The sequence below is a fragment of the Chelon labrosus genome, assembly GCF_963514085.1.
Source record: "Chelon labrosus genome assembly, chromosome: 7".
In the NCBI taxonomy this organism is placed as follows: Eukaryota; Metazoa; Chordata; class Actinopteri; order Mugiliformes; family Mugilidae; genus Chelon; species Chelon labrosus.
Window position 1 is genome coordinate 17,821,668 of NC_140343.1, and position 11,745 is coordinate 17,833,412.

At 43.2% G+C, this 11,745-nt stretch overlaps 1 protein-coding gene across 2 annotated transcripts; it reads left to right on the forward strand.

Annotated features, from left to right (window-relative positions):
• Positions 1–219: 219 nt before the first annotated feature.
• uap1 (UDP-N-acetylglucosamine pyrophosphorylase 1) lies at positions 220–11,687 on the forward strand. 2 transcript variants are annotated; one of them, XM_084548179.1, is made up of 11 exons: positions 220–373; positions 1,293–1,603; positions 3,106–3,310; positions 3,870–4,045; positions 4,169–4,341; positions 6,744–6,937; positions 7,066–7,206; positions 8,825–9,013; positions 9,209–9,250; positions 10,210–10,276; positions 10,383–11,687. In XM_084548179.1, the coding sequence occupies exons 1-11, from the start codon at positions 231–233 to the stop codon at positions 10,473–10,475; spliced, it is 1,734 nt and encodes a 577-aa protein (XP_084404305.1). In that variant the 5' UTR covers positions 220–230; the 3' UTR covers positions 10,476–11,687. The 2 variants fall into 2 exon arrangements, with proteins under 2 accessions (XP_084404305.1, XP_084404306.1); XM_084548180.1 differs by lacking the exon at positions 9,209–9,250.
• The last annotated feature ends 58 nt before the right edge of the window (positions 11,688–11,745 follow it).

Genomic DNA, 11,745 nt, shown 5'->3' on the forward strand with positions numbered 1-11,745 from the left:
GCGTTCTCATGCTTGAGAACGTGTCGTTTTTTTGGAATACATTCATGCTTTAAAAAACAAACAAACAAACAAAAAAACATGAATATACTATATGCTGAATTTGTGGCATTGCTTATTTTGTACTATATACAATACAAATATTTCCTTCAGTATCTGTGTATTTGTATGTCGACGGCCAACAAGAGAGAGTAAAGCGCAAAGGATAAGGGAAATCTACGAGGAACACCTGAATGCAGCACACACGCTGCTATTGCCACGTCAAATGTGACGTAGCAGGAGGTGTCGTCCGGGTGGGAGGCGTCGTAACTAGTCGTAGAAACCACACAGCGACTGGCATTAATGGTCTTAAATTCAGAAGGAGCTCTTGTGAGAGGTAAGAGTTTAATATTTAATTGATGTTGTTTTTTAACTGTTGTATCAGTTAAGCCAACCGCTTCCTCCAGAGTTAGCCGGGTAGCTGCTAATATCTCCTCGACTGTACGTTGTCGCTGCCTGACACTCGTTTGGCGCTCCTGCTGAAGACAGCTCATGAACACAATGACTGATACATGTAGCTTACATGGTACACACGCTTATTAGATATAGAAGATTATTAACAGCGGCATATTTCAATACAGTGCTAATACTGACTTAATGGCTGCTCTCTGAACCGAGGCATCCCCGCTGTGTTTCGGTGAAGTCTATATCTTCATATCCCTTAAGGAGACTTTAACACAACCTCCTGGAAACACCAAGTCTGAAAGTTTCTTGAATATTTATATCATGATTATTTTTGACAGCATTTCGATTCTGTGTTACCAGCATCCCAGTCAAACCCTAAGAGGTCTCTCCCCTCCAGTAATGTGATGATTTCCTGGTCCAGCAAGCTGCTCATGGTGGATGCGGGTTATAACAAAGAGAGCAATAGTTATCTGGTTAATTGGAACCGAGCTTAGCTATACTTTCAGTTCAAGATATAAATAATGTTGTCATGCTAGTTTTACCAGTAGTAGACGGAGTGCAGAAATCCTGTCCACGAGTCCAGTTTTCACTAGAAGAACTACCTTGAAAACTGGTTGTCACTACTTTTGACTGACCTACCATCAGCCAAAATATTAGTTTTATCCCCTTAAAATGTAGTTGTGTAACTCACAGGTTCCTAAATATGATCTATTTTATTTAAAATGGTAGGATCACCTAAAAAAATATAACTTGTGTGATGTGTGTAGCTGTCATTAATAGCCCGACGTAATTTAAGGTATGCTCAGGTGTAACCTTTGTACTGTCCAACTCACCGGCAACATCTCTTCCAGTCTGTCAGAGTTGATTGAAAGCGCAACCATGGACCCCAGCACCAGCGGACTCGCCCAGAGGTTGGCTGAAGCCGGCCAGTCTCACCTCCTGCAGTTCTGGAGTGAGCTGAGCCCTGAGCAGCAGGCCGACTTGACCCATGACATGCAAGGGATGGACTTTCAGGAGATCAACGGATTCTTCAAGAGCGCCATGGAGACGTCCAGCAGCAGCAAACAAGAGAAGATGGACGCCCGCATGGAGCCGGTGCCCAGGGAGGTGCTGGGCAGCGTGACAAGAGACAGGGAGAGTCTGAAAGAGTGGGAGCTAGCAGGTGAGCTCCATCAGAAGAACCTGAAAGTGTGTTCATTTACTCCCTGTGAATAAACTGTTAACGTTTATTACACTGTTAAAGGTTAAGAATACAAACTGATGTCCTAGAACTGAGAGAGGAAATGCTTTTACTGGCACCACACTAGGTTAGCGTAAAGACGTTATTTTATTCTTTTTGATTTACCCTTCCTTTAGAGTGTTATATAGCTTTTATGTGCATGTGAAATGTCAGCCAAGTTACAAAGTCCACTTTTCTCACAGAAAACACTGCTCCTGAACTGCCTGAAAGACGCTGATTGTAGCCTTTTGTTACGTTACCTGTGTACGTCACCTGTAACACATACTGTGTATGTTGCATAATGCCCACCTGGCAACTAATTTGGCAGCTCACAACAGCTGATGAAAACAATAGAGTCGGCCAGCTGATCAGTGAGAGCAGGTTGAGGGCATTAAAAACACTCAGGAGCTAAAGCGAAGTGTTTCAGACAGAATGTGAAAAGAGCTGCTGCCCAGATGAGGAAAAATAGTTTCTTTATTGAAAACTGAAATGTGCGAACCTCCAAAATACAATTATGAACCTCTAAATGAGAAGAACATGACCTGCTGTGAAGGGAAGAGCGATTGTTCCCTTAGCTTAAGAACTGACTTCCGCAGCTAAGCCAAAAGCCGTCTTTTAATCAAATCTTCAGGAATAGTTTATGGCATGGCTGATAAGAATCAGATATTCTCAATCTGTCTTCTGTGTGGTTGTATAAACTCATAAAGTGTTCCCAGTCTCATTCCCCTGTGCGGATTGGAAATATGAGTAAGTCGTATTGTTCATTATGCTTTGCGCAATCCTGCATTCTGTGAGGGTCTAACCAGTTAACGAGTCTGTCAGATTTCTTTTTCATGGGGGAGGATGACAGTGGAGGTGGTTAGCAGAACACATCTGGTGTTGATTTGGGGCTGACGTAAATGGAGTTGCCTCTTGACCCTCATTCATGAGGTCATCATGCTCTGACGGGACCAAAACTGTGTGCAGGGCGTACTGAGTGTGAGGTTTGGTAGAGTAGTCAAACTCTGGCAGGCCCGCCCTGGGTATGAAACTTGTCCTTTGGCACCCAGAAAGACTGATGCATACTGATGTCACATAGCTGCAGTTGATGCAGGTTAAACTGGAGCCAGTAGAAACTGTTGACCAAGTGAGCAACAGTAAAGTCAATCAGAGGCTCTTAGTCAGGGTTTGTTTAGTACGTCAGATCCAAGTCTTGTTGGACTTGTCCCAAAATGCTGGTTTACAGCTCAGTAAAATATATTCATTTTATCAGCATTTTTTTTATTATTATTGCAGATAATAAAACTTAATATGGCCATCATTAAAGATGAGATGTAGTGTTTGTATATTGAGATCCTATCAGCATCTAGCGCTAGACCTCCGTGACTGTCTTAAATATGCTACAGGACACATGTTTGTGCTTCTATTTGTGACATTTCCAACTGGTCCTCTGTGTTGTCTTTCAGGTCTTCGCTGCATCTCTCAGAATAAAGTGGCAGCTTTACTGCTGGCAGGAGGCCAGGGAACCAGACTGGGGGTCTCTTACCCCAAAGGCATGTACGACGTGGGGCTGCCGTCCCACAAAACCCTCTTTCAGATCCAAGCCGAACGCATCTTGAAGCTGCAACAGCTGGCTGAGGAGAAGCACAAAATCAAGTGCTGTATTCCCTGGTGAGACATTGGGTTTTATACAGAGTATTTTAGCCAGCTGACTCTTTTAGTTGAGGAACATAAGCAGACTCCAGCTACCAAACACTGTGGATCTCATTCATAATGAGGACTGTTCGCACTAGTTATGCTTGGGTGATGATTAACAGGGTCATGCCACTGTGAGCATCAAAGGAAACCCAATCAAGGAAGTTGTGTTACTGGAAAAGGATTAGTTCCCTGCAGAGTGGATCTAAGGTCGGGGTTACGGCTTAAAGTAAAAGGTGGAGATAACAAGATGGCAGTGTTTAAAGTCTTCCCGTTGCTGTAGATGTTGCTTAAGATTGTTGGGGTTGTATCAGAAGTGCAGTAATCACAATCTTCTGCAGGTCTAATTTTGTAGTTTAGTCATTTCTTTTTTTTATTTTCTGCCATATGCTTAAACTTTATAAGTCTTTGTATGACGAAGAAGTTTTCTGTAGCACTTAATGGTAGATAAAATTAGGTTTTTCCAATTGGCATCCCCCCTTTCTTTTAAATACTGGGAAGATACATGAATCAGTGCATTCTGCGTTGCCTTTAGGTACATCATGACCAGCGGCAGGACAATGGAATCCACCATGGATTTCTTCTCACAACATAAATACTTCGGCTTGGACAAGAACGACGTCATCTTCTTCCAGCAGGGCATGCTTCCAGCCATGGACTACAAGGGCAAGATCATCCTGGAGAGCAAAGGGAAGCTCTCCATGGCCCCCGGTAGGCCCACACTGGATCTGTGACTCCTGTCTTAATGCACAGTGTAGTTCAAAGTGTGAGAGCTTCTCATTCGGCAAGCGGAGTCTGTGTGTCTCAAGCACATCTCGCCTGTTTCTGTTCCAGATGGAAACGGGGGTCTTTACAGATCTCTCGGGAACCAGGGTATCATAGAGGACATGGAGCGGAGAGGGATTGAGTTCATCCATGTTTATTGCGTTGATAACATCCTGGTCAAAGTGGCGGACCCCGGCTTTGTTGGGTTCTGTGTGCAGAAGGGAGCTGACTGCGGAGCTAAGGTTGGTCACACCTCCAGATGTTTCCTCCTTATTTCTTTTGTCTCTGATTTGGCGTCTCTGCAGCACTTCTTAAGCATTTGTTTTAGACAGATGTGAAAGACATATGCTCCCATTATTCACATCTTAAAACAGTATTTTTTCAAAACCATAGCCCCTGAATTATGATGCTTCTGTGGCAAGTGTGTGTTTCTAAGACCTTTTTCTTGTATCAGATGCTCCGTCAAAAGCGAAATAACACAGGACAAGGTAGCAGCACACTTGCTATATTCCTGTCATAAAGATGTTTGATATGATGTTAGCTCACTATTGTGCAAACAGACAAAAGTTCCATTTTGCCAGACCAGGAAGTGTCAGCAGCATTGCTAGAATACATGCATTCAAAGATGATAGCTTTTCAAATAAGACCGTGAAAGCACATGTCAATTTTTGAAGTACGTTCTACTGAGCGTAATAAGAGAACAACGCCTATATGAACAGCTGAGTCACGCTGTATGTGATCCAGTCTGATCAGTTAGCTGAGTTTTTCCAGGAGGTCTCAAAGTGTGACGAATGTTGATTCATATGTGGCTGGTATTGCTTAAGAGGTGTGGTCAACATCAGTTACTAAGTTTCTACACAGCTGCACCTTTTACAGCTCACCACTGGGCGGAGGTGTAAGCCGTGTAGTTTTTTCCTGCAGTCTCCTTGAGTAATAAATTGATCACAGCTCTCTAGGAAAATTGAGGTTTGAACCAGAATCGTCTGTGACGTTTCGGAAAACACAAGTGTGAAGCTGACACTTTTCCCTTTAATTTTCTTTTTTTTTCCCCACTACCAAATAAACAGTTGCTATGCGTGACTGTTTGCATAGTTTTCTTTTAATTGTAAGCTCGTTTTTATTTGACTAGCAATATGTATGAATGCGTCCAACAGATGTGGTTCTCACAGAGCAGGCTCTTTAGTTTGAGTTGAGTTGGTTGTGTCGAGGGAGACAAGGCAAATGAACAAATCCAGGACTGCATCTGTGATTCCTACAGAAAAGACGAAATTAACAAAGGATAGGATTAAAATATATTGATGCCTTTAACAACACTTTAAAAAAATAAATAAAAGCCTGTTAAGTATCTCGCTGTAGAAAATATGTGGCATTTTTTAATGACAATACATGTTGGTACTTGTAATGTAATGTTATGTAATGTAATGTTAGCTCCTGGTGTTTGACTGGAAAGTCTGATCCCTGGTGGGGGATAACGGAGACATTTACATGTCATGATTTCTCACTGACTGCTTGGAGGTGAAACCTGACAGTCTACATTCTTCCCAGATTCAATAATGATGAGCTCTTTAATGAGTATGGAGCGGGTACTTGCAAATTCTGAGGAAAAAATAGGGAAAAACACAGTCACTGTTGCACTAGGTGAAGCTGGAAGTGGCTTGTTGTTTGGCTTGCCGTTGGTGATGCATCAGAAATTCAGCTTAGTTCAGTTTATTTATGTAGCGTCAATAACAGTCCAGTTTATCTCAAGATGCCTGAAGTCTGCCTGAGGCCGGCCGGGTAATGAGACAGAAAAAGATGGAGAAGAGATGGAAGGGGGGAGAGGAGCAGAAGGAAGCAGACTAGTGGTTTCTGAAACAACAACTTTTCTGACTGATAACTCAGTGATAATTGAAAGTACATATGCAGCATATGATTAATACATTTGTAATGAATGGTTACTCTTAAGTCCTTCCAATTATTAAATAATACATATCATGGCAACTTAACAAAATACAAAGTTTAAATTTTCCGTTTTGTTTTCCCTTGACCGTCTTTCTTCTGCGTCTTTAGAAACGCCACTTGTCCACATTTCTATCAAAGCCTAAAGTTCTTTTCACCAGAGACACAATTTCTATAGCAGTATCCCTGTGAAATAATTTTTAGTGTACAGTTTAAAGCTAACACAAACAAGAAATATTTCACTGAGGAACATCCCGACCCCGCGTCCTGTTTGACATTATGAGATGTGCTGTGGAGCAGAGCTGGAAGGATCAGAGCGGAGTCCCACCCTCCCGTCGTAAATTACTGAGCAGCGCTAACAGTTCATGTGGCTTCAACAGCCCCCATCCCGTTCGCCAACCCCCTCATCAGGACTCCACTCTGTCATTAGCAACAGATGGACGGGGGGGGGAGGTTTTTTTTTTTCAGTGCAGACTTTAGCTTTATGGCTGCATAAAGTGGAATACACTGATTGTTTCGATTGTTAGTTAAACTCTGTTTCATGCATCTGTGGCCCTTTGGTCTTTTGACTTTAGACATGTTTATCATGAAGTAGTTGAAATAGGTCCAAGTGTATTACACAATAAGTAAGTGGACAGATTAAATGGATTTAACATGCAAATGGTTTACCTTGTAGTGATTCTTAAAATGGGACATTATTTTCCAGGTGGTGGAGAAAACCAATCCGACAGAGGCTGTGGGTGTGGTCTGCAAGGTGGATGGGCTTTATCAGGTAGTGGAGTACAGCGAGATCACCCTGGCGACTGCTGAGAAGCGCAGCGCCGATGGCCGACTGATGTTCAACGCAGGAAACGTAGCCAATCACTTCTTCAGCTTCTCCTTCCTCAAAGACATAGTACTGTAAGACAGTAAACTTCTGAATATATCTCTTCGTAAAGTTTGGGATCTTCTCTGCCTCAACATTCGTTTGTTTCAGTGCTTATGTTCATAATCCAGGATTTTTTTTTCTGTCTCTGTTTATGTATTAGGAAACACGAGCCACAGCTGCAGCACCACGTGGCCCAGAAGAAGATCCCATATGTGGATGCTCAGGGTCAGCTAATCAAACCGGACAAACCAAATGGGATTAAAATGGAAAAGTTTGTGTTTGACATCTTCCAGTTCGCTAAGTGAGTTGCTGTAAAATTTTTTCCATAGAGGGTGGTGAATGTTTATGTGTGCCAGAATTGGTAAAGGGCCACACCTTAGCTTAAATTAAAAGCCTTTAAAGGATTAAGAATACAATAAATAATTTGCTTTCCGTTTGAGAGATAGCTGGATTGCATATGGTCTCCTGGCAGGCCTCCGTACTCGAGGTTTGACTGGTCCTTGATCTGTCCTTCCATGCAACAACCAGCCCCTTTTTCCAGTCCCCAGTCCCTACCCAACCAGCCACAGTTGTGCCATTTCTCCAAGGTCTGGTCCAGCAGACACCGAATGCCAGATTCTCCGCAGGAGGATGGAGGTTTACGAGCTGTTCACCCATTCCACCTCCTCCTAAGTTTCATGACATCAGCCCTGAGTCACGCCACTACTAATAGGACTTTACATTTAATGAAAGGATTCCTGTAATGATTGACTGATGGAAAAACACTGCGGACCAGCTTCTTTCAAGGTTTACGCACTGTATTTCGAAGTAATAAGGGTGAAAAACAGCTTTTGGTGTCGCCGAGGTGATGGATTAGAGTGTGCATACACTGGCAGATTTAGCAGAATCCAGATGGGCTGACTGAATTTGTAGCCAGATTTCTAAAAAGTCCTACTGTTTTCGTTCTTTCTCAGCCCCAATTGGTCTAGACCAGGGGTCTTCCAACGTTTTCCAGGCCAAGGACCCCCAAACTGATGGAGAGATGGAGCGGAGACCCCCTACTTATGTATATGTGTATTTAAAGACATTTAAATTTATGGAAAAAAATGCAGGGGGAATATAAAAAAAATGTCTAATCAACCAAAACGTTTGCGACCCTAGGGACCCCCTGTTGAATACCTCTTGTCTAGACCTTTATGGTCTGTTGTGCTGCCATGTGCCGTATAAATATGCAGACAAATGGCACGGTGCATTTTTAATGAATGGGAAATCACAGCATCACTGATTTGGAACTTTTGATGCAAAGATGACATATTCAGTAATAGTTTATTTATAGATGTCGTTCACATTTTCTTTTCTTTTTTAACGCAAGGAACATTCAGTCTATTGTGATTTATATAAAAATTTGGTTAGGTTACTGAAAACTTTTAAATACCAAGCATCTGTCTCAGTTAGGACACCAGTAAATTATGTAAATGAACTCACACCTTCTAAAAGCTTGTCAGTTCCTTGTTTAACCAACAGCTCCAAATCCAAAGATAAACAAGAGGAAACAGGGAAAAACCTGAGTTTCTGAAATCGAAAGAGAAGAATGAGTCAGTGGAAGAGATTACGCTAACTGGCGGTTCAGCTCAGACACAGAAGAAAACCGTCAAAGTTCAAAGGGCATTCAAGGCCTTTCTCGTAATTCTCTCCTTTTCCACGGAGGCAGAATTTATATGCCAGATTGCTGTTGGCTGTAGTCTTTGTGGTGTGTTCAAGTTCAGTGTTTTAGGCCAGACACCGGCAACCTCACAGTCAGTCTTTGTTGCCGGGTGTTCTTTGACGTTGGTGTTGCGTGTCCGTTACCTTGGACTGTCGTCCCAGTCCTCAATAACATTGTCGTCTATTTTCCGGGGCCCTTTGCCAGTGAGCTGATGTGATGCTGCGTATTCCAACAGGACATTCGTTGTGTACGAGGTGCTGCGTGAAGACGAGTTCTCCCCGCTGAAGAATGCGGACAGCCAAGAAGGAAAGGACACGCCCACCACAGCCAGACACGCCCTCATGTCCCTCCACCACCGCTGGGTGCTCAACGCTGGGGGCCACTTCATCGATGAGAACGGCAGACGCGTGCCCGCCATTCCCAGGTGACCACAGCTTGTCGCGTCACTCATCATGTTTTTCACCATCACAGAAACGGGTTCTTCGTGCTCGTTTCAACCATCACTGTCCAACACTGTGTACACTGTGTTTTAAACATCATATTCTTTTAGCCTCACACTCTCACTTCCCCTTCTCTCATGCTTGGTCTTGCTCCTGTGTGTCCCGTGCAATGTTTCCAGAGACGGAGCAGCAGACAGTGTCACAGATGATGGCAACAGAAAGTAATTATCCCCCTGCAGTACTGAGTGCATGGTGATGGGGTTCTGGCTTTCTTCCTCTCGCACAGTTAACACCATGTAACATCTCTTCTGATCCGTGACATCCCTTTCCTTCGTTTCCACTGCCAGTCGACAGTCACTTCTCTGTCTCGTCAGTCAGTTGTGATGAAGGAAACGACAGCAGGGATCAGTTTAGTCGGCTGAAAACAGCAGCCTGCTCGGATGACGTACTCTCATAATGACCTGGTGCTAGATCATTTCCCCTGCGACGGTTTCTACTAATATATGGAATGTATTGCATGCTGGGTAAAGGGAGCCGGTCTCACTTTCTGGCAAACCGTGGCTACACCGCAATAGATGATGAACTCGTTGATTTGTGCGCCGAATAGTGACAGGGTGAGCCGTTCATCTCTTGCTACTTTGGCTTTAAATTTAAATCCACCTGCTTGTTTTTAAGACGGGAATAAATGAGCATGTGCTTCTCTAACATTCATGGCGTCCATGAATGTTATTAAGGCTCTTGAAGGGTGTGCTTTTTTCCTCAGTCAGTCGGCTTTTACTTCAGCTGCTCAGCAAAACACCTGAAACACCTGATGTGTGAATACCTGTCGTTGTCTATAATGATTATCTAGAAATAAACATGTTGAGTGATGGCAGCGTTGTGGGAAGCTCCTCCAGTTTGTCAAAGACACTGGTTGGAGATCCGCACACATCACCTGCCGCTCATCTGTTTTCTTCTAGAGGAAGTCTGTTACGGGTCGGAGGACTAATAACCGGTCGCATTTGGGAATGATGAAGCTCTGATTCTCTGCCTTTGATCTCTAATCACAAGCTGCAGTAGACGAACAGCTGTCAAGGATTCACAGCTGCTTCTCTCAGCTACACTCCGTCTATCTTTTCCATTAGACAGTCACTCATTCTCTTCTTTCCTTGTGATCCTCCCTGAATCCTTTCAAACGCAGCCTGAAGGACGGAACAGACCTGCCAATCAAATGTGAGATCTCTCCGCTAGTGTCCTACGGGGGAGAGGTAAGGAGAAAGGAGGACTTATGTATCTCCAGATGTTGTTCTACCTCTGAGCTGTTGACTCCGTGTGATCAGTCTGACCGCTAATAATGTCCTGTACTTCTTCAAGGGTCTTGAGGAGTTGGTGAAGGGACGAGAGTTTCATCCAACCCTGATGATCGATGAGCAGGGTGTCCACGAGCTGGTGAAGAATGGAGTTTAATCGGTGAAAGAGAGAGAGAGAGAGAAAGAGGGGACAATCCAAAGACCGACTTCCCTTTATCTCTCAAACTTTGTGGGGGGGAAACTGTGATGTCATCTCTGTGCAATAACATATGTGGCATGCATGTGTTCGTGAAAGCAGCTCTACCATCCAAAATGAATGAATGAAAGAACGAGCAAGATGAAGTGGATCGTTTACGTTTTTTTGTTTTTTTTTTAGCACCGAGGTTTATTTGCGTTGTATGTCGATGTCATACATGTTTGTTTCAAAGAGCACTTGAACACAGCATGAGATGAAATACACAATCCCTGTCATACTGACTGGATGAAGGAGTCTGCAGGTGCATCTATTTATTTTTCTTGTGAGCCTTATTTTTATATATACTGATAGAAGCTCTATAGGTGGAAATTCCCACCTACTCATTTTACCTTGTGATTTTTATACAACAGTCGACTGAGATGAAAAGATCAGAAAGATGTTTCTTACTAGCATGTAATCAAGGTACATGGTTTGGGCTGTGGGGGGGTATTTATAATATCGGCTTCTTTTCTGCTTGTAGTCATTGAAGATGAGATATTATTCGGTTTTAAGAGATAATTTGATTCTTTATTAAAGAAATATTCCCACCTGGAAAACGATGCTTTGTCTTTGTGTTTGTGTGATCACCCTGTCTTTGACTAATCAGCTTACAATGTGCAGAAGTGTAAGTTTCATGGGCCCGTGTGTGCGGCTCTGCATTATAACTCCCGGTGTCGTGAATCAGAGTTTCCAGCACATGGTTTATGTTCAATATGGGCCAGAGCATGCAACGGTGCTGCAGCTATTCAGGAAATATTCTCTGTGGCTTCTCTCTGAGTCACTCTTTTTCTCCAGCTCGACAACTGTGATTTGAAAGACTGCAGTGCGGGAACTGGAGCGTAAAAACACTGACATCATACTATTCTCTGTACGGATCTGTATACATATCTCTTATACTTGAATGACTGTGTCTTTAACTGTTGAAAAAGACTAGAGGTCTGTAGTCATGCTAACTGTGCTACATGCTGATGCTAGCTCGGCAACGTGCTCACAGCCCCCATATTTGTTTCAGCAAGCTGACATTTGGCGATTAGAATGAAACGACTGAAACTGACGTCATTAGTTTTGTAGACGTTTGTTCTTCAACCAAACTACTTAACAAATCAAAATATCAACTTGGTGATTGGTGATTGCTAAAGCTGCGTCCTCAAGCAATTTCTCTGAAAACCACAGTGCACTATTGTGACTAAAG

What these genes read in the sequence shown, in the direction of transcription:
- uap1 (XM_084548179.1), top strand. Translation starts at nt 231, where the DNA reads ATGCAGCACACACGCTGCTATTGCCACGTCAAATGTGACGTAGCAGGA. An exon ending in GAAAGAGTGGGAGCTAGCAG is followed by an intron (nt 1,604 to 3,105) that starts GTGAGCTCCATC and finishes GTTGTCTTTCAG; the next exon opens with GTCTTCGCTGCATCTCTCAG. An exon ending in TTCCTCAAAGACATAGTACT is followed by an intron (nt 6,938 to 7,065) that starts GTAAGACAGTAA and finishes TTTATGTATTAG; the next exon opens with GAAACACGAGCCACAGCTGC.